A 27047-nucleotide genomic window follows, 5' to 3' on the forward strand; every position below is an offset into this window, starting at 1 on the left:
TCACCCGTGTGTACACCTGTGAGCATGGACGCGCTTGTTTTTTTTAAAAAAAAGGTTCCTTCATGTAATGATCTGCTAGGGAGTGTGGGGGGGCCACAGCCCCGTCCTCCAGGGCATGAAGCAGGTATGGAGGAGATCAAAACTCCAGACATCCAGAGGCCCTCAGAACACAAGAGACCAAGGAAGACCAACAGAGGGGCAGCCGCGCCACTGTCCCGGAAAGAGCTGAGGAGAGTCCCAGATGAGGGCTCACTCAGCAGCCGCGGAGCAGAAGCCAGGGGGAGTTGCAGTGACGCGCCCGTGAGCTCCGCCGGCAGCCAGCTGCGCCTGAGTGACCGAGCCCCAGGCCGAGAGGCCGGGGGCACCCCACCTCCGAAGTGGCCCGAGCGAGCCCCAGGCTCCAGGCCCCGATAAGCGGCCGCCAAGGAGTGAGCCGGTGTGTACCTGGACGCCCATCCCCGGACACAAAGAACCACCAACGCACCGATGTCTGAGGGAGTCCGCCACTGGCAGGGGAAGTGGTGGTGGGGGGAGATAGGCCTCCAAACCTTGGAGGGCCTGAGATGTCCCCAGAGAGGTGGCGTCTGATACCCAACCTGACATATAGACACAGACATACAGGCACACACAGATACAAACATCCATTCCCACCCTCATGCTCTCATATGCACTCACTCCACACTCAACCAACGTGGAGACAGACATAAAGAGACGTTGTACACACGATCACACTCACCAAGCGTACTCTACAAACCGGGTCTAGGTGCCCCCGCCCCTGGAGGGGGGAACTGCACCCAGACCCAGGTGGTGTTTCCCTTTTCCCTGCGGTGGGGGGAGGCAGACCGCCCCGACTCCGCAGCAGCAGGAAGGCTCCACACTCCAGACCGCAGTCGGACGGCCAACTCCTCCTCCTAGCCCCCCTGCTCCAGCAGGTCGCAGAGAATGGGGGTGAGAGAAGACTCCAAACCTCCCTCCACCCGCTCATTGTAGTGTTGATGCATGTGTGTTCTAAGGTGCATTTAAAACCCAGGAGGGCATGGAGCTACCTGCCAGAGAGCAGCAGGTAAGCGCATGGTCCCTCCTGATAGCCCTCAATGTCTACGTGTATTTAAAATTGAGAGGTGGGCAACGATGCCAGGGGTGGGGTGTACACCCTGATGGTACTTTGGACTCCGTGTATCGTGCCCACCCCCAAGATCCTATATGTATGTGTAATGAGAGTGTGAGTAATGTGAATGTCTAAGTTGTGGGATAAAATTGAGGCAGAGGCAGCCAGAAGGGGACAGAGGGGGGGGTAGCCTCCTCTGCACCCTGGTGACATACCCCTACTCCAAGGCCCTGCATGTGTGGGTGGTTGTGGTGGAGCGGGAAGAGGGAGGCAGCTGGAGATGGGGAGGGAAGGAAGGGAGGGGCAAGTGACCCCTCCCTGGGGTCACTTGCCTGTGTGCTGTCATGATCTATGTTAACATGACAGCACACAGATTTGTGGCTGCACATCAATGATGTGAATCGCCCGTTCCACCACATCCCAAAGGTGCTCTGTGGGATTGAGATCTGTTGACTGTGGACGTCCTTTGCGTACAGTAAGGTCATTATTATGTCTAAGAAACCAGTTTGAGATTAACTGAGTTTTGTGGCATTGGACATGGTCAGCAACAATACTCATGTAGGCCGTGACGTTTCATTGATGCTCAGTTGGTGGCCAAAGAGAGCCAAGAAATCACTACCACATTTATGCACATTTCTGACCCTACCATCCAAATGTTGCAGCAGAAATCAAGACTCATTAAATTAAACCAGACTGAAGAAGTCACTTGGGTGAGTGACGAAACGTTTCTCCCACTGAAAACGTTACGTCCAGACGAACAGAAACCTTTGGAAACCAGGCAATGTATTTCTAGTCTTCTATTTTTGTGAGACTGTGTGAAAAGTAGCCTCAGTTTCCTGTTCTTAGCTAACAGGAGTGGCACACAGTGTGGTCTTCTGCTGTTGTAGCCCATCTGCATACCTCAGTTGTAACAAGTGGCTATGTGAGTTACTTTTGCCTTCTCATAAGCTCGAAGCAGTCAGGCCAATCTCTTTTCATTTCTGACATTAATGTAATTTATCAGCAGTCTTCAGTACAGTCGATTTATTATCAGACACAACAAACTTCGAAATTATTAAGACAATTTCACATTCCTTTTTAAAAAGTGATTAACAGATTCAACTAATGTTATCGCTCTAAAGCACTACAAATGTTGATCAGGGTAAATAAAACACTAGGGCTGCACAGTGAGGGCAGCTAAGCTTTAATCTTAACTTGAGGTTTTCATTGCTGTTAGACATGAGCATCCATCACTGTTAAAAAGGATATGACATAAATCAGTGTGTTATAAACTCTGTTCTAACCACAAATGAAGCTCTGACACAAGGAATGAAAAATAAAAACAGGTGGCCTCGCAGGAGAAAGCTGTTTTATTTATTTTTACAGTGACAGTGAGCATGTACAAGCTAACAATCATTCACTCTCAAGTCCTAACATCCACACTCAAACAGCTGTTTATGGGCAATGAGACACTCAGCCAGTGAAATGTGTTATACATGCACCACCTAGTGGACCAACATGTCCTCACTACAGCTGCTGCAAAGTGTTCAGGGCCACCTTAAAGCCAATTTCTAAATTAGTTTTACTGGCATTTACACACACACACAAAGGTCAGTGATGCATCAAGAAGAGAAAAAGTGTCTATTTTCTACCTAATAGAAAATAAATTGTTGAGAGCATGTTACACGGGCACGTCTTCTTGACAGCTTTTTTCTCTGCTTTCTCTTCTTAAAAAGAATAGAGGCAGTGAACATGAAACCACATAAAATCCCAAATCCATCCCCTGTAAGGGTAGCGAACATGGCAACTACTCAGTAGATGAAGCCATCAAGTTAACCTGATCAATTTCCCCAAAGAGATCAAAATATAGCAAACTGTTATTACATTTCTGCTTATTAACAGGTCAGCATGTAAACCTTTGGTGTGCAGACCAACAATCAAAGTTAATGCTGACATTTGGTGCAGTGATCTGAAAGCCTTTTTTGTAACAGAAGTCAGAATCCAAATGTTTTGTGTCCACCTCAATTTACGTGTTTTTATCCTTCCTTACGAAACCTGAGCTATCAGCGTCTATATACAGTCCAAACTTTCTATTTTTCACATATTTTGATTGTGAACAGGCTTGTCACAGCTGCTCAAGCAAAAGCATCCATTTAAGGTCTTCCTTCCCACAAAAACCCAAGTACACAAGATTTCTGATTTTACTTCCACTGCACAATTTCGATGCTCATTATGCAATAATACTTCTTTTTGCTCTTTATATCCCAAAATGAAATTTTAACATTGCAAAGAATGCACACAAGCACTTCCAGGATGGGATATGATGACAAAGTAACTCAAACATCATGATTACAAACACACATTTGTAACGATCCAAAACTAACGCATCACAAATTATGGAGCAGGTGGCAAGTGTTAGGAGGCTGTCCACAAACCTCCAGATCAGCAGCTTTAGATGTTTTTATGTTGCTCACATTCAAATCAGAATCTTTAAAACATGCAAAACATCTCAACAACTCCCAGCTTGATTCCCTTGGGTCACGTGTCACGTGTACCTATGAATGCACCCAGAAGGTTATTGATCAGGATAGCTTGCAGGTGTGAAAATGTATTTGCTGATCTATTGATTACTGGCATGTGTGTTCAGCAAACCCGGCTGCAATAAATAAAAGAATACACATAATTGTTTGTGACTTGGAGAACGAACCCAAGCAGCTGCAATCGCACACAGCCAAGCTGCAGGCCTCTTTAAATGTTACAAGTCTTAGATTCTCTCCAGCTGGACAGAGCTGCTGTTCCTCCTGGATGGAGAGTTGCACGGAGACTCAGGTAGGAAGCAGCTGTGTTTATTTTCAAGAGTCTACTTGGTGGCGGATTCCCCATCAGGCCTCATGCTGAAGGGCTCCAGGCGTTCACTCTCAGGCAGCATGTTGTTGAGGCGCTCCATCAGCGGCACCGTCTGGTCAATTCCCATCTGGATGCGTCTCAGGATCATGGACATCTCGTTGACCTTCTGGATCTGCTCGGCGTACTTGGCATACCGTTTCTGGCGTTCCTGCATTATACTGAACAAGGTTTCCACCGACATGTCCATCTGCAGAAAAACAGATAAGATAAGATAACCTTTATTAGTCCCACACGTGGGAAATTTGTTTTGTCACAGCAGGAAGTGGACAGTGCAAAAGTTATGAGGCAAAAATTAGAATACAATAAGAATAAATACAGTACACAACTGTACAGAATAGAATAAAATAAAATACTATATACAGTAGAATAAAATAAAATAAAATAAATATACAATAAGATAAAAATAGAATACAAATACAAATACTATATACAACTGAGTAAAAATAATAATATAAATAATATATATATAAATAATAATAATATAAAAATAATAATATAGAGTAAACAGAGGTGAAAAAAACCAAAATGTCCTTTTAATTTGATTATTTATTTATATTCTTTTCATTTTTCTTCTACGATATGTAACAATTTTAGATTGATAAGGAGGCCCAATTTTATTTTAATGCACAGACTTGTACATGTTTATTGTTTTTGTGAGCAGCTGTGTGCTTGCACTGAATTGTGGTTCAGCATTACTGTTTATCTATTCATTAAGAACATTCCACTGTGTCTTTAGTTAAAGGAGGTAATAAAGAAAGCACAGAGGCTCCTTTCCCGAGTATTTAGGGAATCTGTCCAGCTCTTAATACAGCTGCCCTGTGGACATTTGAGTCACTTCTCTCAGTTAGGAAACTTTCTAAGTAAAACAGACTATTCCCACCCACAACTGAGTTAATGGAGATTATATGGCTATAGGTCAAATCTGCAGAATGGCCTCATTCTCCTCACCTGGTCTTCTCCCTGACCTTTTCTTAGTGCTTTCTGTTTTACACCCTCCACACCTACCATTTAGCAAGTGCACACCCTGCAGACTTGTTCCATCTAACTGTATATTGTATATTTAATTGGGATATTTTGAGTTTATTTAAACATGTTTGTGGTCTTTGTGAGTGGCTCCATAGTGTAGTGGTTTACACATGCACCCAACAAGCAAGAGATAAACGGCTCAGTCCTGGGAGGAGACGGAAATCCCTTTGGTGCTGCGTCACAAAGAGAATCTGGAGTAAAAATCTGCCCTTGTAGAGAGAGCAGCCAGCCTGTGACAACAGCCAGCAGTGCTTATGGTACTGGTACAAAATGTGTTTACATCCCATGTAGTTAATATAGTTATTTAAGGACTTAAAAACAGTCTTACCTCTTTGATCCTCTTTACAAGAGCATTCTGGTCGAAAGCCACAGCCTCAGCACACTGGTGTAGGTGGTCCTGGTACCGGATGCAGAGCTGCAGAACCTGAGCGGTGTCCAACCTTTCAAGACACACACTGCTGGGTGACGTCTGGCCGCTCAGCACTCCTGTGGAGAGAAAAGCCAAAAAATGACTTACTTGAACATGCAGGAACACGGTAACACTTGACAACAGTGTAACACTTGGTAATTACAGTAATTAGCAATGCACAGGATGTGACAGAGCTTTGCAGGCTGCTATTTCAGGAGTGTGCCTACACAGGAACTTTGGTTCATTATCAGCCTTCTAACACAGTGCTAATAGGTTGCAGCGGCATTCAGCTCCACTACACAGAATTTTAAAATGAACTGATTGGAATCAAGATGAAAACTCAGCACATGTGAAAACTGAAAAGAAGGATGCCAGACAAAACATCTGAAGAGAGTAATGAAGGCGTACCTCAGGTGATCACAGAAATCCAAACACTGTTATCAAATCAAATCAAATCAAATCACTTTTTATTGTCACATCACATGTGCAGGCACACTGGCACAGCACATGCGAGTGAAATTCTTGTGTGCGAGCCCCACAAGCAACAGAGATGTGCAAACACAACAACACAAACGAGCAAAATACAAGAATGGCCAACCTGAAACTAAGAAATATATGTACAATATATAATAGTGTATGCATTTCTGGATGTGTATACTAAATATTTTCCTACGTGTGTGTGTGTGTATACACATTTTTACAAATTAAATAGTAAAAAAATAAAATAAAATAATAATAATAATAATAATAATAATAATAATAATAAAATATATAAAATATACAGAGTTGAATATGTGCAAAACAAGTGGCATTTATATACAGTGTGGAGTGCATAATGTTGTTACACTGCCTTTACAGCTAATGTTGCAGTGCGAAGTTATTTAGTTTTCTATTTTTCAATCAAGCAAAAAATAAATAACTAAATAAAAACTGTGGTCACTATGCAGTCTATGTATTTCAGCTAACGTGTACATTGCACCAAATTGGATTTGCTGCCACTTGATAAATGTAAAAATACAACATAGGTCATATATTGTGCTACGGATGCATTTAAATGCATATTCTGTTATTTACATCAATTATTTCCAGGACCCAGTGCACCAGCGTAGGGTCTGACAGTGAGTCCAAGGATTTTATTCCGATACCCAATGGGAGTGAGGTTGCTGTCACATGCACTCGGAGTGTACCTGCTCTCATCTTTTCACAGATGAGAGCAGGTACACTACGAGATGGACCTGCCAATTCGGGTATTTAATGGCCAACGGTGCCAAGCAGTAAGCACAGGGCCCGCTAGAACATGCTGGGCCCTCAGGCTACCATCATGAAGTATGTTTCGCATTGTTTTTTCAGAGACATTCACATCAGTGGCCTGCTGGAGGTTATTTTGCAGCTCTGGCAGTAATGATTGGTTATGGACCTTCTACAACCCTGTCCAGTTCTCCTAGAGTAAGAGTCTGTCTCCCGGAATCTCCTCCATGCTCTTGAGACTGTGCTGGGAAACACAGCAAACCCTCTGGCAAAGGCACGTATTGACGAACCAACGTGGAGGAGTTGGACCACCTGTGCAACCTCTATATCTATCTATATATCTTTAAGAGAGAGAAATTGTAACAAATATCAAATCAAATCAAATCACTTTTATTGTCACATCACATGTGCAGGTACATTGGTACAGCACATGTGAGTGAAATTCTTGTGTGCGAGCTTCACAAGCAACAGAGTTGTGCAAAAAACAATAATGTAAACAAGCAAAATACAAGAATGGCTACATCTGAAACTAATAAATATATGTACAATATATAATAGTATATGCATTTCTGGATGTGTATACTAAATATTTTTCTACGTGTGTGTGTGTGTGTGTGTGTGTGTGTGTGTGTGTGTACACATATTTTACAAATTAAATAGAGTAAACAATAAATAAAATATATAAAAATATTCAGAGTTGAGACATGTATCAAATATATCATTATAGTTCTTTAAACATACTTTGGGTCACCAAAAAGAACTAGATTAACTACAAAGGGGGCAGGGATAGCTCAGTAGGTAGAGTGGTGGCCCTGTGATCGGAAGGTCGGGGGTTCGACTCCACTGAACGGCTACCCTGAGGTACCCCTGAGCAAGGTACCGTCCCTACACACTGCTCCCTGGGCGCTGCACTGGCGGCTGCCCGCTGCTTCACTGGGTGAATGGGTTAAATGCAGAGGAACTATTTCCCTATGGGGACTAACACGCACACTTTACTTTACACTTTACACATGTAGTAAAATTAAGGTAATTATAAACATACCATGTATTTACCAATATAAGTTAAGATATAAGAAACACAGAAATCACTTTTTTGGCACAACATCAGTCCTTGTAAATAGGAACGCAAAGATCTGGTACTGTATTTTTATTTCATTTAATTGAAATCGGTCCAAAACTGACTTGGGTATGGGACATGAGTCAATCTTGCCCTGTGTTTACTCCACCATGCAGCAGCACACCGGGTGGTATACTGCTTGTTTTAAACTCTGGCCATATTTAATATGAGCACCCGCCACTAAAACCCTATACCCAGATCCTCTTTTACAGTCTCTTAAAGTGCCAAACAAAAATCCGTGACAGCACTCCGGAGACTTAAACGTTACCTTTCAAAAGCGGCTGAAATGTAGGTATCTCCTGAAGCTTGATGACATCTGGGTCGTTGTGGATATTTCGCATTGACTGAGTCCCCTGAGCCACAACCACAATATCATCCATCTTTGCCTTCTGTTTTGCTGGAGATGGCACCACTGCAACGACAGAAATGTAATGAAAACCAAATCTGAAGCACAGCACATGTGGAATATGTGTAACTTTTAAAAAGCTCAGTACCCACACAATTTGACAGCAGGACTTTCATTATTATATGTATACTACTAGTAGTGGTGCTACTACTGGAGGGTGAACGCAAATAGGATTTGTAATACCGATGACTGTTGGTGGAGGTGGCTTGACATATAATCCTAACCTCAGCTCGGTTTACTTTTCATTAAAACTAACCTTAACAGAGAAAACCACCACGGCAGACAGCCTTACCTGATGAGCTGTAATCGGAATGTTTGTGCTCCGCATCTCCGCTCTGTTCCGCTCCCATGGTGCTGACGTTAGGTTAGCAAACTAGCAGTTAGCTTCAGTTAACGTTTTCAAAAACTGGAGTTTCCTGCTAAAAACCAGTTTGTGCAGAGTTCATACGGTCTACAAACGGACCAAGTATGTAGGACCAGAGGAAGTAAAAGGGCTGTGGGCTCACCGGTTTAGGCTAGCTACTAATTGCCAGCTAGGATGTGTTACAAACGGGGTTACCGGAAGCTCGTTTGATAAATGAATCCCGAGCAAATGTTTTTCAATGTAGCGATTTAGCTCTGAATAATTAAGAAATATCTGCATGACAGCACAACAAAAATGCCTGTGAGCAGACTTCAATTCGAAACGAGGATACACTTCCGTAAATAGTGATCACGGGGTCTGCTTCTTAGCTGTAAAGTGCTCAATATTACCGCCCCCTACTGGTGGCCAGGTCGCATATACAGCCTTATTGTACGTATATTTATGTCTAAGGCTCTGCGTAAACAAGACTGTATCTCAACAAAAAATGTCAGTGGAGCCCCTACAAAGTGCTATTTTTTATTTCAAGTTATTTATTTTGTAGTTTACTGTGAATACTTTCAGATGCAAACAGCCATCACAGAAATAACTCAGCTACTCAGCTACAACCTTTACTTCCACCTCACTATTATTAAGATCTTTTTATAACCAGGTCTCATTGCTTTTCAAGCTATGCAGTATGGAGTCTTTAACACTTTGCTACTTTTTAATATCTACAGTAAATTGTATCTTAATGTTGAATCAGCAAGAATTTCAGTGAATCACAAAAATATAAAACACATTGCTGTGTTCTCAATTATATGGTAGCTGTGTGCATCCTAAATTCAATTTAGCACTAAAATTATGTTATGACTGTATCTATCCTGTGCATACATATTTTTCTATGAGTCTGTTGTGGCCAGTGCGATCCTCTATGCTGTTGCATGCTGGGGGAGCAGGCTGAGGGTCGCAGATGCCAACAGACTTAATAAACTGATCCGTAAGGCCAGCAATGTTGTGGGGATGGAGCTGGACTCCCTCAAGGTGGTGTCGGAGAGGCGGATGCTGTCCAAGATAAAGACAATGTTGGATAACACCTCCCACCCACTCCATGACATGCTGGTCAGTCACAGGAGCACGTTCAGTGAGAGACTGAGATTACCGAAAAGCACCACTGAACGACACAGGAAATCATTCCTGCCTGTGGCTATCTCCCTGTACAACGCATCCACTTAACACACTGTTTGCTGCTACAACTACACATGTTTCTTTTCCAACTATTTATTTATGAGTGACTTATGTATGTATGTATGTATATATATGTATATATTGTACTATTCTTAGTTAGTGTATTGTCTGTCTTGTCTTAATGTTGGTTTAAAATGGAGCACTGTAACAAAAAATAATTTCCCCCAGGGATCAATAAAGTATTCTGATTCTGATTCTGATAATAAGTTATTTGCATATTAATGCGACAGATGGTCAGGAGGTTGATATCACAGTATCTTCTACACTACATCTTATTAGCACAAATAATTTGTCTGCAGTAGACAAAATATCTGTCATGATCCTGGGTCTTTTGACCCAGCGTTTTAAGTTTTGAGTTTATTTTGTTCATTAGGTTATCTAAGTTCATTTGTTATTAGATTCCCCTTGTGTATCCAACCCCGTTAAGTCTCCCTTGTCCTTCATGTGCTTCATGTCTGTGTTTCTTATGTTGTCATGTTTGCGTTTCATTATGTTTCCCATTTTATTTTGAAAGAGGTCCTGTGTTCCTGCATTTTGTTTTACTCTTCCCCTGTGGCGTTATGTTCATGTTGTATCTACTGTGCCTTTCTGTTCCATGTTTCAGGTCCTTATGTTCTAACTCCCCAGTCTGTTAAGTTTACATATCTTGAGTTCCGTCAGTGTGTTTCCTGTTTTACTTTCACAGTCTGTCCTATGTTAATGTTTCTAGTTTTGCTTCCCTTGCCTCGTCCTGCCTAATTACTCTCAGCTGTGCTCTCCTCCTGTGGCTCATTCCCCCTCGTTATCCCTCAGTGTATTTAAGTCCCATGTTTCTCTTTGTCAGTGTTGCGTCCTCCCTCATAGCTGTGTGATTTTTCCCTGTGGCTCATTGTGCGTTCGTTAGTTTAGTATTGTTTTTCGTGTCCCACGCCAGCAATAAAGCTGTGTTTTTTGAGTTTACTTTTTGTCTCTGTGAGTTTGCGTTTGGGTAATATCACCTTATGCACCTTCATGGGCTCTGTAATTTGTACATGGCAAATAATATAAAACAACGATATTATGCTTTTATCATAACTCAATCCACAATGGTACTGGGTAATGGGTAGTAAAGCAGAATTTGTTGCATTTAAATGGGAAACACTTTTTAAAAAAGGCTGAAAATATAACAGCAACACATCACACTTATTAAACTTGGTGGATTTAATGAACAGAGCATTTTCCAACTTCAGTGGTAACATTTACACCAATAACTTCAAAGTGCCTAATGGGAGAACAAGCACATAAACACAGTCCTTCAAAGGCTGTAATGTGTGGTTGCTACATTTTATATGAAGGGTTTTTTCTTCTTCTTTCATTTTTCACCTCAGTTAAAAACTTTGCTTTGTAAGCAAATTAAAACACACAACCTTCTCATAAACATAACTTGAGGTCAAAATTTATCTGAAAAAAAAATATTCAGTGAATTGCAATTACTTTAAAGAACAAGAACGACTCTAAAACAGTCAAACATAAAGATCATCATTTGATATCCAAGATAACTCCACTGCCTGCACATTTAGTCTGGACAGTTCCTCTGTGTAGTCAAAATAGAAGAACACTAAGAAACAACCACATCCATTAAACAATGCAACAGGCCACTAGACAAGAAGAAAACATAATGGCTTCATGCAGCTGATTCCTGTAAAGCTCAATCCTGCCTTTTGTCGGAGCTGGTCTCTTTGTCAGTCTGTTTCCCATTGTCATCTTCAACCAGAGGATAGGGACGCAGGTCTAGGGTCAGAACGCAGCTGAACATGCATTCATCAAACTGCCAAACACAAAAGAATAATGACTCTATTGCCTGGCATTGTAGGAATTTAAACTTCTTCACTAATTTTCATAATTAATGAAAGCTATGTTACATCTGAATAGACGCCCAGCAGAGCGTCTGCCTTGGAGAAAAATTCCTCCTTGAGAGAGATGATGATGATCTGCATGTTCTCCCTGGACTCCTCTCTGATGAAACTGGTCACCTGGAGACAGTGAATATTTGCACTTGATATATCGCCCACAAAAGTTTCCTTTCAGAATGCAGTAGGCAAAATGTATTTGGTAAATATACAAAAATAATATAATCTGAATAATAATACATGGTTCTCCTGCTGCAGTGCATCCCTTTCTATTAGAAGCCCCCAATCCAATCCCCCAATCCAACACCAGCTTATGTCACTGCTTCTTACAACTAAGAATAAGTTATTAGCATAATTATGTCCCATCCACAGTGCAGGTCAAACAGTTCTGCATTAAGGTGCTTCTGTGCCAAACTGAATAGTCCTTTAAATCTAGTCTTCAGTCTGACAGGCTACTATTCAAAGAGTACCAGTAGTGTGTATCTGTGGGTCAAGTTCCGTACCCACAACCACAATCATGGAGAAGATTGGTGACACTTTTTCCTGAGGTTGATCAATGGATATAATCAATATATTAATAGTTTCCAGCCAACTCCAAATCACGCCTAAACATGTAATATACACACTGGTCCACCGTGTCGATTTCACGTCTTGAAAGGCAAAGCGTGAAATAGACACGGTGGACTGGTGTGTCTATTACACGTTTTGCCGGGATACTGGGTTGTCCCAGTGGTGGATATTAATAGTGAATGTTTATGCAGCTTGACTCTTACCTTTCCAATGTTAGTGTTGTCCAGGGCTGCATCCACCTCATCCAAGATTAAGAAAGGAGCAGGCCGGAAGCTGAGAGAAGGAAACAGAACAGACACAGTATACTGGGAATGTGGGTCAGGAATATGGCATCACTTTGTGTCAGTCAACATAATCAAATACTGATCACTAGGGCTGCTCAAAAACCATAATCACATTATTTTGGTCAATAGTAGTTTATTATTTAACATGATTATTCTGCAGCTTAACAAGCGACATACATTTATTAAAATAAAAAAACAGGGTTTTCTTTGACCTTAAACTATAATTCACTGAAAAGAATACATTTAATATATGTAACACATTTTTCATGTATTCTACCATGGGGTGACTTCAGTGTTACCTGTGTATGGCGAATATGAAAGCAAGGGCTGCGATGGCTTTTTCTCCACCAGACAGGTTGTCCATGGACATGAAGCGTTTCCCTGGTGCTACACAGTTGTAGTTGATGCCACCCAAGTACGGCTCTTCTGGATTTTCTGCACTCAAAATGGCCTGGAGCACAAATCACAGACAGCCTAAATTTTTAATGAGGTTTTATTATTTAAGGTAACAGCTTCTAAAATGCTCAAGTTAACGAAAATTATGTCCAGTTTAGCTTGTGCTGGATCACATATATTCAACTGTACTAAATGCCCTTCATGAGGAAATCAGAGCAGGAGAGAAACTTTGATATATGCCAGTAGATATACAGTGGCTTGCAAAAGTATTCGGCCCTCTTGAACTTTTCCACATTTTGTCACATTACAGCCACAAACATGAATCAATTTTATTGGAATTCCACGTGAAAGACCAACACAAAGTGCTGTACACGTGAGAAGTGGAACGAAAATCATACATGATTCCAAACATTTTTTACAAATGAATAACTGCAAAGTGGGGTGTGCGTAATTATTCAGCCCCCAGAGTCAATACTTTGTAGAACCACCTTTTGCTGCAATTACAGCTGCCAGTCTTTTAGGGTTTGTCTCTACCAGCTTTGCACAGAGACTGAAATCTTTGCCCATTCTTCTTTGCAAACAGCTCCAGCTCAGTCAGATTAGATGGACAGCGTTTGTGAACAGCAGTTTTCAGATTTTGCCACAGATTCTCGATTGGATTTAGATCTGGACTTTGACTGGGCCATTCTAACACATGGATATGTTTTGTTTTAAACCGTTCCATTGTTGCCCTGGCTTTATGTTTAGGGTCGTTGTCCTGCTGGAAGGTGAACCTCCGCCCCAGTCTCAAGTCTTTTGCAGACTCCAAGAGGTTTTCTTCCAAGATTGCCCTGTATTTGGCTCCATCCATCTTCCCATCAACTCTGACCAGCCTCCCTGTCCCTGCTGAAGAGAAGCACCCCCAGAGCATGATGCTGCCACCACCATATTTGACAGTGGGGATGGTGTGTTCAGAGGGATGTGCAGTGTTAGTTTTCCTCCACACATAGCGTTTTGCATTTTGGCCAAAAAGTTCCATTTTGGTCTCATCTGACCAGAGCACCTTCTTCCACATGTTTGCTGTGTCCCCCACATGGCTTGTGACAAACTGCAAACAGGACTTCTTATGGTTTTCTGTTAACAATGGCTTTCTTCTTGCCACTCTTCCATAAAGGCCAACTTTGTGCAGTGCACGACTAATAGTTGTCCTATGGACAGATTCCCCCACCTGAGCTGTAGATCTCTGCAGCTCGTCCAGAGTCACCATGGGCCTCTTGGCTGCATTTCTGATCAGCGCGCTCATTGTTCGGCCTGTGAGTTTAGGTGGACGGCCTTGTCTTGGTAGGTTCACAGTTGTGCCATACTCCTTCCATTTCTGAATGATTGCTTGAACAGTGCTCTGTGGGATGTTCAAGGCTTGGGAAATCTTTCTGTAGCCTAAGCCTGCTTTACATTTCTCAATAACTTTATCCCTGACCTGTCTGGTGTCTAAATCCAATCGAGAATCTGTAGCAAGATCTGAAAACTGCTGTTCACAAACACTGTCCATCTAATCTGACTGAGCTGGAGCTGTTTTGCCAAGAAGAATGGGCAAGGATTTCAGTCTCTAAATGTGCAAAGCTGGTAGAGACAAACCCTAAAAGACTGGCAGCTGTAATTGCAGCAAAAGGTGGTTCTACAAAGTATTGACTCTGGGGGCTGAATAATTACGCACACCCCACTTTTCAGTTATTTATTTGTAAAAAATGTTTGGAAACATGTATGATTTTCGTTCCACTTCTCACGTGTGCACCACTTTGTGTTGGTCTTTCACGTGGAATTCCAATAAAATTGATTCATGTTTGTGGCTGTAATGTGACAAAATGTGGAAAAGTTCAAGAGGGCCGAATACTTTTGCAAGCCACTGTATTCTTATATATACTGTTTCCTGTATACAGTGTAATGTATAGTAAATCATCACTGAAGACTTATATACAACATAATACATATTCAATATGAATATATACAAAATTCACTGTTTTTGTTCCGCATACGGAGAAGTAATTAAACACATTTTACAAACATAACGTTGAAGGAGAAAAGAACAACGAAAATGTAAAAATTGAAGAAAAAACATCAAAGTGAGGTTTGTCTGTCTCACCTGGGCGCTGTTGTTCCTGCAAATTCTTTTATAGACCTGATCGATTATGACAGACACGTGCTCAAAACACTGACTGAAGAGGTGCAGGCGCTGGGATCTGACTTGCTGAAACTCCTGATTACACTTCCTGGCTGCTTTAGTGCTGGCTTCAAAGGCTGAGTGACAGAAAGAGGAAGCTTAATCATCAGTCCAGGTGCTTCACTTAACACACTATAACATGCAAAATGCACCCGTGGGAATAAATGAATTTCAACATGAAAAATCTGTCTGCTTAGACAGAAGCAGTCCTCTGTTCATTAATTAATCAAATAAACAGTTTGAATATCTTATGAAAACAATATAAACGTATAGATAAACTGGTTCTGCTGATTGTAGAAATACACCAATCAGATATCACATTATGAGCACTTGTGTAATATTGTGTTGTTCTCCCTCCTTCTGCATGCAATGTAGCCCTAACCTGTCGAGGAATGAACTCCACTTGACCCCTGAAGTTGTGCAGTTGTATCTGCCACCAAGATGCGACCAAGAATCCTGACACCTTAAGGTTTTCAGCAATCACTGTTCCTTCTTTTGATAAATGCTGACCACTACAGACGGGGAGGTTTGGAAATGCTCTGACCCAGTCATCTGGCCATCACAATTGCTAAACTCGCTCAAATCTTTACACTTGTCCATTTTCCCTGCTTGTAACACGTCAGCTTTGAGGACAAAATGTTCACTGCTCCCATTAAATAATCAGTTTTATTCAGTTCACCTGTCAGTGGTCATAATGTTATGCCTGATGGGTTTATATTGCACCAGCTGTTTCAGTTTGAGGTGAAAAACTCAACAGATTCATACAAATACCTTCCTTCACTCCCTGTAACTTGTCCTTCACCTCCCTCATTTTGTCCAGTGCTTTCAGGTTAGGGGCAGTGGTGCGCTGCAGCGCTGCCTCTATGGAGGAAACTGACTCCCTCAGGTTCTCCAGGGAGGCCTCTACTTCCTGCTCAGCCTGCAAATTCTGACCATACACAATGGGTGATACTTGCTGGTTCTATAACCAAAGAACACCAATAGAGAATAAGTATGCTGCCCTGTTTTTCACCTTGAGCTCTGTCTCCAGCTCAGAGTAGTCAATGACTAGTCGTGCCTCTCTCTCATAGATGTCCATGGTGGCTGTAGTGCTTTCAGAATCTGTGTCCAGCTGCATAGACCGGACAAATCAATGATCATCTATACCAACACTACAGTACTTTAAACCTTTCTTTCAAATTAAAATTTGAGCTGAATTTGATAAACAGTCCAGGACAGGAATGATCAGTCAAGTCAGAGTAGATACCAAACATCTCTGTGTCCTACCTGCACCTCGCTGATTTCATTCAGGCTCCCTGACAACAGGCTGATGGGCAGGTTCTGGATTTTGCAGGCCAGCAACAAGTTGTGTCTAGTCAAGCGCTTTTGCTCTATAGCCGTCTCTGTTGTCATCACCTCTCGCTGAAGCTTCGCCAAATCCCTATTTGGCAAAATAAAAAGAAATAAAGTCAGAGAACAGAGTCCATGACAAAACATGATACACAAGTCAAGTTTTGACATGGACTTATATGGTAACTCATGTCATTAGGTTGCTTAGGAAGAAGGGAACGTTTTGGGAGTGATGGTGGAGAGAAAACAGCCAATTATAACACATTATTGTTACTGGAAACAAAGCTCAAAGAAACTCATTTCATGTATATTACTGATGGAAAAAATTACTTAAATGCATCAAAAACAGAATATTTTTTTAAATAACAGAAATAAAGGCATATCAGCAACTGTAGTGGGTTAGATGCAACTTTTCTGCTACCTAACAAACGGGAAACCTCACAGCAACACAACAATCAATACAATCAGCAGTGGTGCAAATGGTGACAGTAATAACTGCACAAAATGTCAAAAACAGTGGCACTAGAAGCATTGCAGAGATGTTACCTGTTCATCTCTTGAAGGACTTGAGTTTTTTGATCCAGCTCAGCCTTGGCAGCAGCCACCTCACTTTTCTTAGCTAAAAGCTTGTTCTTGTGCTCAAGTAGCTTATTCTGACCTTCCTCAACCACTGCCAACAACTTTTGCTCTTCCTGGAAGGGAAAACGAGCGCTTGGTTGAAAAATCTGCAAAAATCGAACTTAAGATCCACAAAGGCAACAGCCAGAAATAACCAGAAGTAACCAGCACTGTTGCCTCATAGCCAGAAGGTCCTGATATCAAGTTCACCATCACCCCGGGGCTAATCTGTGTGGAGTTTGCATGTTCTCCCTGTGTTTGCGTAAGTTCTCTCCGGGTACTCTGGCTTTATCCCACAATCCAAAGACATGTAATTAGTGGGGTTAGGTTAATTGGTAACTCTGAATGTTGAGTGTGTAGGGTTGTCTGTTTGTATGTGTAAGCCCTGTGGCAGACTGGTGACCTTTTCAGGGTGTAACCTGCCTCTCGCCCTAAGACAGCTGGGAAACCCCCCCCCCCCCCCCCCCCCCCCCCCCCCAAGGATAAGAAGGGGAGAATGGGATGGATGGAAAATATATTGCTATGAATGTTTGTCATGTGCTTTATAACAACATAAAAAACTGAGACTTACCTTTCTCTGCTCAGTCATAAATTTCTCTTCCTTACTGATGGTGTCCTCCAGTTTTTGGACCTTCTTTCTCTGTTGCTCAAGCTGTTTTTGTTCATATTCAATGCATGTATTTAAGCGGGCATGTTGACTCTCAAACTCCAGCCTGAGTTGTTTATCATAAAAACCCATTAAAGATTTGGCTTTTAAAGTTCGTCATGTGACACAGAAAATACTGGTGTGTGACTGAAGTACCGTTTCTTATCAAGCTCTGTCTGCTGTTTCAAGCGCTCCTGCTCAAACTGTCTGATGCTGTCCACTCCGATCTCAGCGCAGAAGTCAGAAAACACCAAGTTTTCTATCTAAATACAGAGAATAGAGAGGATCCATACAACATCCGATATGTGCAAGTGTAACCAGCCACAAGACAAACACTGTATTTGGAAACCCACCATTCTAGCAGACCGTTAATAAAGTTACTCACTGAACACTTCAAATTCCATTTTGCTTTTGTAAAAGTCTAAATCACTTTACAGTGTTAAGAATTAAATGGGCCAACATTCATGAAGCCAGCACAAAACACTGCAAAAGTTATAAGTTCTGTCAATTGTTAGGATTTACTGATTAAAAATACTGAAAAACTGAAAATTCAGAGACAAAGAAATTTCTCCAACAATGAATTCACTTGCAACAGAAGTTCAACGGCAAACATTTCAATCTAAGTCATGATATGTTGAGAGCAGCACCTGGTCAAGCTTGTCTCTGATCTCCTTAATCTTTGCCTCTTTTGTCTTCACACTCTCCATCTGCATCTGAATCTGAGAGTCCAGGTTTGCCAATTCACTCTCCAGACAAGAAATGTCCTGAAAACATATGACAGAGTAAATACCAAGAAACTGTAAGCTCAGATGATTTCAACACCTGTGTGAAAAACACTTTTGCGCCCTATTAAGTCTCTAAACTTAGAATGATTGTGGCAGTCCAGAACATTTTATATCAGATCATACCGCTTGGCATTTAGGGATATTTTTCTTCTGAAGGTTTTCCAAGTCATTTTTGGAGTATTTGAGCCGGGTTTGAGCACCCTGAGCCTGTGCAACAATCTGTTTCAGGTCCAGCTCTTTTCTCTTCAGCCTCATCAAATCCTGTTACATAACCAAAACACAACTTGATTCCTGTGCATAAAATACAGTGTGTATAAACCAAAACAACAACAAAAAATACAACAATTTATTATATTTCAGAGTTCTAAATTCCTTTTCTTTGCACTAACACATGCTCACAGATTTCAAACACATAGTGAGAGGAGTGCCTACTTGTTAAGCTGGTAGTTTAGTATATTTATCAGTTCTCCTGGTTGTAATAGAATAATCCTTTATTCCCCCACAAGACAAAATTTGGTTGTATCAGCAACCAAATGTAATATCCCAGTGACTACTGAAATTATCATCTATCTTTAAATATTTAATTGCTCTGTTCTCTGGTTTTCATGTCCCAGTCCTAAAACATCTCTGCATGCTTGAAAAACGTCTGCAAAGGATATCAGAGTAGATTATTATTGCTGTGTTCACAGCTTCTCCAGCTAGCGTTCCCTCAATTAACATGTATTATAAGAATTGAGACATCCTTCAAATAATGGACTGAGACGTCAAAGGGAAGAGGACAAAGGAGGAGGAGAGGAGGCAGAAAACAGAGAATAAGGAGAGCACTTAGTGTGACTCACGCGTAACTCAGTGGTCAGCTGGGTCTTGCGCTCCTTCAGCTGCAACACGTCCTTCTCTTCCCAGCAGCGAGCTTTAGTTCGCAGGTTGCTGGAGCCTCCGGAGATTACGCCTGACTTTTCAAACATTGTCCCTTCAAGAGACACTGTCTAGAGTAGACGTGACAGATTAAATTTTTTTATGGTTCCGTCTCAAATTAGTGGATCTCAAAAGAGGAAAGTTTACCTTAAAGCGTTCCTGTCCATCAAAGGCCATACTCCTGGCTTCTTTGACTGTTTCACACACAAGAGTGTTACCACAGACAAACTGCACCACTTTCCTCAGCTGGGTAGCAACTGTGGTAGCAATAACCTGCACAACATCCACCACCATCTTGGCACCAGGCATCTCCCTCAGTCGCTCGTTCAGTGGACTCAGCTGTGCACACAGAAGTGATGTTAGGAACGACAAATTTATACTACTTGGTCTACTTGAACTACACCATTATTTCTCAGGGCCTTTTATAAGGTTTTCCATTTTTAACAAACCCAAAAAGTCAAGCTATGATTTAGAAAGCACAGCTTGATTTTTCCCTTACAATCAAGTTGTCGATGGGAAGAAACGTCTCGCGTCCCCTCCGCTCCTCCTTGATGAAAGTGATACATTCGCAGGCTACTTTCTCTGATGCTACGACGATTGCATTCATGTAGCGGCCAAACACCTTAGTGACAGCCAGCTGGTACTTCTTATGGATAGGGCTGCACAGGTCGGACAGACGGCCATACTGAAACAGCACGTGTCACAAATTAGTTAAGAAAATTGTACAGGCAGTGCTAGTGTTAAGAAGAACAAGGTACGTTAGGTGTTATGTCCCGAACCACAGTTTTGGGGAATTGCTGCAGCCTCACTATTTACTGCTTCTCACCACAGTTTCCGGGTAGAGTCTGCGGAGCTTTTCTAGCAGCTCTTTGTGCTGCAGCTGCCTTTTGTTCTCCTGTTTGTCCAAACAGGCATTCCCCAACTCCTCCATCACCTGATTCAGCTCCTGGTTCACCTCCTTAGTACGCTGGTGGCCCCGCTGCAGCTCTGCACTAAGGCTCTCCTCCTGCTGCCGGTACTCCTCAAGGGATGACCTGAGGCATACAGTGCTTTCAAAACAACATATATATATCTAACGACCAACTATACAACATATATTAACACCTCGCTGAGAGTGAAAAAAAAAAAGAACAAAAACAGCACAACTTCCTTTTAGCGTTTAGTGGTTGAGCTAAACACAACATACTTGCAGGTCTTGGTGTACTCCTCTAGCTTCTCTGCTCTGCATGTCAAATCTTCCAGCTGTGTTTGGTTGTACTTGATAGCGTTCTGTGATGTGAAACAGAGGTAAGATTAGACTGAACAGCTATTTTATTGATTTAAATATATCAATGCTACAAAAAGAACTGTGTCATAGAAAGTACCTCAACTTCCTTCTTTCTGCGCTCATCAAAGGCTATCTTTACCCAGTCTGCTTTCACATCCCAGTGAAGCTTCTCTGCCTGCTGGCTGAGGACAGCCCCCTGCTTCAAGGCAAGCTCCTTCAGCTCTTTGTATCGCTCTGACTGTAGCATAAAAAAATAATAATAATCATAACAGAGTCCCTATATAACTATAACTTTTAAATGTTACTTCACCAGCTGGGCCCACATCCTCATTTTAGGTTTGACAGCATTTTTAGTAGATAAGGGCAGAAGACTTGAACATGAATTGAGGCTGCCGTTTGGGGAAGTGAGTCACCGCCAGTGCTGTACTAATGAGAAGTGAAAGAATTGAAAAAGGGAGGATGGGGCATGAAAACGAGAACAACAGCTTGTAGAGCCGGGGGTCATATATAGATCGAGAACCGGAAGGGGCATGCTGGGAGGTATAGTCCCGCTCCTAAAATTCAGATAATTTATCTCCAGTTATTGTTTCTTTTAAGGCATGGTGTAGTGAAAAGTACCCGACACTTCAAACAAAAATTAGCAGGAATGAAATCTAACAGACCTGATCCATGTCGAGCTCAATGTCTCTTCCACGGGCAGCTCCCTGTTCCTGGACCTGCTTCTCATAGTTCCTCCAGGACTTCTTAAGTTGAGAAATCTCCTGCTGATGCTCTTCCAGCTCCTGCTCTTTGGTTGAAAACATCCTCTGACTCTTCTTCAGGGCATCACGGAGATCCTCAGCCTTTTTTACGTGATGAGACGTGTTCACTTTCGCTTTTATGTATTGGGACCGAGACTGGGACAGGATTTGCTCCTGTGTGCTGTGTGAAAGAATGTTTCCAGTTTACTTAATTTAATAACAGATTTTTAATTATATCTGAGTTGATTTGGATTAAAAAGGTGTCACCAGTGGCTTTCCTGTAAATGAAAACAAAATTAGTGAAATGAAAATATAATGCATCCATTTATAGACCTTCAAATTTGAAGCCATATACGAAAACTAACACACCAGATCTCTTTGTCAATGTGTTGCTGCTCTCTTGTGAGCCGTCCGTGTTCTTTCTTTTGAGTTTTGACTGTCTGCTCCCCAATCAGCAGTTTACTGTTCATTGCAGCTGCAGCCTCCTGTCTCTTCTTCAGGGTGTCACTAAGAGCACTGATCCCCTGCTCATTATGGTAGAGCTCAGCGAGGCTCAGCTGCAGGCGGCTTTGGTGAAGTTCATCCAACAGTGCCTGGTATTTCTGTGCCTGGAAATATGAGCAAAGATGAATAACGGCAACTCACTGTCATTCTGACGCAAAGGCCCGCGGAACATCACTAACCCTCTCATATATCGGATCGAAAAAACTGTTTATTGGCAACTATTCTCAGAAACATGGAGGTAGAGATTCTATCAACCATACCTGACTGTATTCATGGGGCCAGAGCAGGCTGGGTAAGGTTAAATGTGGATTTGGTAAGACTGTAGGGCCGTTCGATATATCGATATATATCGGTTGACGATATGAAAACGTCTATCGTTTCATTTTATGCTATCGTTTGTTTCGTGGTGTCGCAAAATAAACCGTTTACAGCAACATTTTTTCATCGTTTTGATGGTCACTGTAGAATTTCTTAAACTTCTATCTTTCTCTTATATTTAATATAACCACACTACGGAAGGACAAGCGACTGTTTTTATGCGTTGTCGTTGTTTATTTTCCACATAAACCTTTCACAATAAAGCTGATGATCCTTTTGAGATTTTTCAAAATAAATTGAATCACATGAAATAGTATGTAGAGTGTTTACAGACGAGAAGCTAAAAAGAACCGTCAGGTGCTAAAAAAAATAAACCTTAGAACAGGCTTTTCCCCGCAGCACACCGTGTAATACGTACTCACAAAGAAAATTGCGGCCGTTTCAACTTATTTAACACTCGACTCCAGGTACACAACGCCCAGCTGAAAACACTTCACGCAAGTCAAGTTGCCCGAGATTCACAGAATTTACAGAAGATGTAACATTTTTGTGATATATATTGTTGTCGGGACGATAAATGTCTTATATCGGGATATGAGATTTTGGTCATATCACACAGCCCTACAAGACTGTAATTCACATTGGGAGTGATGACACACTGCATCAATCCAAGGTCACTAAAATTAGTCGGTGTGTAATTCTGCTAAATCATTGCCATACTCTGTAGTTTTCTCTAGTGACATCTTGAGCTCTATGCTCTCCTTATAACTGCCTTCTGAGTGGTGTCTAAATATGGGCTTCATGGATAATTGGAGAAATTTTGGGTAAAACCTGGTCATGTTAAATGGAGTGATTCAACAATTAGCTTTACTCCTCATTGTAATGTTGGCTTGGTAATGGTGACTATGAAGATGTTTCCAACGCAAATGAATTCACACAGGTAATACCAGGGAAAACGTGAATTTGCAAGGATGTGAACACCCCATTAGATCTCACAAGTTTAGACTGGGAGAGGAAAACTGTTCTTCAACATCATTTGAGACTTTTGGGGTGTTTGTGTTTGTGACATTATAATCTATCTGCTGTCAGGCACACTTATGCCATTTGTAGGCGCATGTATCTAGAGACTCCACATTTGGGGATGTAGAAGCATGACAGAATAGAGAAAAATAATTTCTTGGTATGCTACCTCTATTTTTTCCTGAGACACCTGTTTCCTCTCGACAGTAGCAGATTTCTTCTTGTTAAAGTGAAACTGAGTGTCTTCTTTGGCCTTCAGCAGGGCCTCTTTCTTCTTGTTGTATTCTGCAGCATATTCTTTGGACTGACTGATCGATTCCAGCATCTTGGTTCTCTCCTTTGGGTCCTTCAAAGCTATGGACTCCACTGCCCCCTGGTGAGAAGCAAGCGGAGTACAATCTTTGTAAGACATCTCTTACCAACAGTGCCAGTTAAAAAAAACTCTCACATTTAGTTATTTATTAACAATTAGATGCAAATGGCCTGGTGAGCTTGCTTTTATGCAATGTCTACACATATCTACACATTCAGCATTCAGATAAGGATTCAATCCTTGTCTGAGTGTCACTGTGGATGAACAGCTTGTGCCATTCAGGGTTAGGTTCAAATTTCTACAGTACATGCCAAACAAGCCCATTAAGTATAGCCTAATGATCTTCTGGGTTTATGATGCATGCATCCCCTGTGCAATACTTGGAATGGTTTACAAACAGGGGAAGAAGGTAAGAAGAATCTGAGGGGAAAACATTGTCCAGCACTTGTGCAGTAAATTGCGAAATACAAGAGACAACATCACCACAGATAACTGTTTCTCCAGTGTGCCTCTTCCACAGTGTCTGCTGCAGACACTATTGTGGGGACTCTACAATAGAACGAGGCAGACATCCTTCCTAAGATGAAGGTTTCCGAGTCCAGGGAGGTTTACAGCACAGAGTTTACACTCAAACCTTTGCATGGTCAGCTACATCACCAAGAAAGGAATAGCTGTATGGCTATGAGTCCTCAGCATGATGATCACAACAAAATGGTGGATGAAAATACCAGAAAGAGGAAAAACATAATTTATCACATTCTACAAGCCCAAAGGAGGTGTAGATACCAGTGCCTACACCTTTTTCATGGCTCAGCACCCTGAATTAAAGAACGGCATCACCACAGCATGGCAGGCCTTCCTCACTGAGCTCTCAAAGGAGCTTGTCACACCACATATGAGAAGTCAACTGGAAAGTTGCCCCCAACTGCAAACCCCGATCACTGAAGCAATGGGAAGGTGTGGGTGACAAAAGCCACAACTGAGCCACAGAAAAAAAGCAGACCCACTTATGGAAGAGTGTAGGGTCCAGTCTCTCGTGCATCTAAGGATTAATGCAAGGGTTAATGTGACAGTTTACTGTTAGCAATCTTCTATGTTTGAGTAAGTATTTTTAGCGTGTTATATTTGACTGGTTATGTGTTAATTAACTTCTTATTGTTTGTAAATCACTGACCCTAATCCCTGCACCACAAAATATGCCATTATATGGTAAATACAAACACTTTGGGGCATATTTTTCAGTTTGTTGTACAATACTGCAGTCACCACAGCTATAATGTGAAAACTGACAAAAAAAAAAACACTACAGCAAACAAATCTGGCAAAGTTAATTTTTTTCATGTTGACTTTCAGTAAATCAGTAAAGTGCAAGGCTCTGGCACTTTACCTGGAACACCAGACAGTTTTGAGCTTTAGTCAAAATGCCAATCTTCTCAAGCTCCTCCACATACTTGGCAAAAGTGACACGTAGGCCATTAATGTGATACTCAGAGGAGTCCCCTGAAAAATACAACAGATATCAAATGAAAATGATTGGATTAAAAACTGTATCCTGAGGTAAAACATGAATCAGCCTTGGGTGCCAAAAACCTGATTACTTCTAAAAATCAAACAAAACACTTAACCTCCATAAATCACACAAGGAAAATTATCAACAGCCACAAATACAATTTTTTTGTATTTTTAGGAAAAAATCGAATCATTCCTGTCTTAATGGTTCTTTAAGTTACATGTGAGAATAAAGTATAAATAATAATAAAATCATATCCAAATTATTGCTCATTATACCAAATTATGAAAAATGTAACCACTGTGAATCACAACTAAAGGAACACTTGGGATAATAAGTATTAGGTAAGATCACTAATCATGCTATGCTGGTGTATAATAGTTATAACTGTGTACTTTGTGTATGCTTATTATATGATCATTGCCAGTACATGATAATAAAGGTGGTTGCTGCTTTATTAGCATTTTCCATATAAATCTGGCTTCTTTATGAGTCAGCACCCAGCTGTCAGTTTATATTATCTTTTTTTCTTAGATGATTCTCTTATCCTAGATAAATATTGAATGTTATTAATGTGGTAAACTTATATTAAAGGACCATCATTATATATGAAAACATGCATAAACAAATATACACATTATTCGCTATAATTTTAATTTACGTTTTACAGTTGTTATTTTTGGCCTTGCATATGCAATATGTAAGTAAGAAAAAACTTGGCAGAGTCTACTGACCTGTAATGATCCTACAAAAGACCGTCTCTTCCTCTTTATCACTGCAGTACCTCATGGCCACCCTGGCAGTGTTGGAGAGGGGCTTACCAACGTGAGCTCCATGGATCAGGTCTTTCAAGTGCTTGACTCGGAGAGAAGAAACCCGCTCACCCATGACAAAGCTTAGGGCATCCATCACATTAGATTTACCTAGTATGATTTAAAATCATTGACATAAAGTTTTCAATATGAATTTATTTTAAATAACCCAGCTCTGGTAGGACGACCATACAGCTAGCCTGACTTTTTAGGCAAAGTCTGTTAACATAACAGGCGGGATTTAGAGGTTGTTTAACTATTTTCTGTATTCCTTACATGAAAAATATAATTTCTAAGTAGATGATGTAGTTCTTAGGACTACATCATCTACTTAGAAATTGTATCTTTACTTAGCAAACCAAAAAGAAAGAAAGATATACTCCGCAGGCTAGCCGCTAGCTTAACAATTATTTACCATTAGCTAGCTAGCTAGAACACGTCACCAATAAAAACTTTACTTACCTGAGCCATTTGTGCCAATTATGCAATTAAATCGCAAGAATGGCCCAATAATTTGTTTTCCTCTCCATGACTTAAAGTTTTCAATATCTAGTTGTTTTAAATAACCCATCTTTGTAAGTGAACCCTGAAGCTAATCTTAGTGTCTGAGGCCAGGCCCTCTAATGTGGCAGACAGGACGTGGAGAGGCGGGAAACTACTGTCTGCGTTTCCTCACATTAAAAATATAGTTTCTAGTTTTAAACTGAGTCAGCCGCTGATCTGTTGTTGTTTGTTTGTTTTTGTTTTTTTCATTTTGTTTCACATGTACTTATATATGCTTTATTATTACAAAGGGCTACTAAAAGTATGAAAAAAATAAGAGGCAGGTGTGGGGGGAAATTCAAAAGATTTTCTACATTAAAATGCAAAATTTGTGAGGGAAAACTATCAAATGTATAAGGAAAAAATGGCAAATCTTCAAGATGAAAGTTGCAAATTTATAAGAAAAAAGTAGGAAATTTGAAGTAAGGAAAGTTACAAATTTTAGAGTAAAAAATGGCAAGATTTACTAGAAATTTTACAAGACATTTCTAAGAAAATCCTCTCTGGAAAACCACCCAAGCACTTAACACTATAATCCCTATACCATAAGGCTTCAGTTTATCATTTATTGTGGTCCATGTGCCAAACAGCTAAAGATTAATTTTATAATCTGTCAGTTGTTTC

At 41.0% G+C, this 27047-nt stretch overlaps 2 protein-coding genes across 2 annotated transcripts; both read right to left on the reverse strand.

Moving 5' to 3' along the window:
- Nucleotides 1-2442: 2442 nt before the first annotated feature.
- Nucleotides 2443-8920, reverse strand: borcs5 (BLOC-1 related complex subunit 5). The gene is made up of 4 exons (XM_085282977.1): nt 8493-8920; nt 8063-8206; nt 5349-5506; nt 2443-4181 (listed from the first exon to the last, which is right to left on the reverse strand). Exons 1-4 carry the CDS (start codon nt 8548-8550, stop codon nt 3948-3950), a joined length of 594 nt encoding a protein of 197 aa, XP_085139103.1. The 5' UTR covers nt 8551-8920; the 3' UTR covers nt 2443-3947.
- A 2029-nt stretch (nt 8921-10949) lies between these two features.
- smc1b (structural maintenance of chromosomes 1B) lies at nt 10950-26539 on the reverse strand. Its single transcript, XM_085282978.1, has 25 exons — nt 26343-26539; nt 25803-25991; nt 24946-25058; nt 23415-23618; nt 21773-22011; nt 21326-21584; nt 20761-20901; nt 20583-20665; nt 20223-20430; nt 19896-20081; nt 19544-19735; nt 19321-19467; nt 18605-18742; nt 18344-18460; nt 17853-17959; nt 17622-17763; nt 16979-17124; nt 16370-16523; nt 16116-16214; nt 15875-16031; nt 15026-15180; nt 12810-12961; nt 12430-12499; nt 11669-11779; nt 10950-11574 (listed from the first exon to the last, which is right to left on the reverse strand). Exons 1-25 carry the CDS (start codon nt 26449-26451, stop codon nt 11455-11457), a joined length of 3738 nt encoding a protein of 1245 aa, XP_085139104.1. The 5' UTR covers nt 26452-26539; the 3' UTR covers nt 10950-11454.
- Nucleotides 26540-27047: the final 508 nt, after the last annotated feature.

The sequence above is a fragment of the Mchenga conophoros genome, linkage group LG7 (genome assembly GCF_057382185.1).
Source record: "Mchenga conophoros isolate Kocher_MC1m ecotype Shallow Benthic linkage group LG7, M_conophoros_male_GT1.1, whole genome shotgun sequence".
Taxonomy (NCBI): Eukaryota; Metazoa; Chordata; class Actinopteri; order Cichliformes; family Cichlidae; genus Mchenga; species Mchenga conophoros.

Excerpts from the sequence above, each read along its gene's own strand:
- smc1b (XM_085282978.1), bottom strand. The coding sequence starts at position 26,451 with ATGGGTTATTTAAAACAACTAGATATTGAAAACTTTAAGTCATGGAGA. Across the intron at positions 20,666-20,760 it reads GCAGAAAGAAGGAAGTTGAG|AACGCTATCAAGTACAACCA; the intron begins GTACTTTCTATG and ends TTCACATCACAG. Across the intron at positions 11,575-11,668 it reads TGCTGGGCGTCTATTCAGAT|TTTGATGAATGCATGTTCAG; the intron begins GTAACATAGCTT and ends TGTGTTTGGCAG.
- borcs5 (XM_085282977.1), bottom strand. The coding sequence starts at position 8,550 with ATGGGAGCGGAACAGAGCGGAGATGCGGAGCACAAACATTCCGATTAC. Across the intron at positions 8,207-8,492 it reads TTCCGATTACAGCTCATCAG|TGGTGCCATCTCCAGCAAAA; the intron begins GTAAGGCTGTCT and ends CTGTCGTTGCAG. Across the intron at positions 4,182-5,348 it reads TTGTAAAGAGGATCAAAGAG|ATGGACATGTCGGTGGAAAC; the intron begins GTAAGACTGTTT and ends GTTTTTCTGCAG.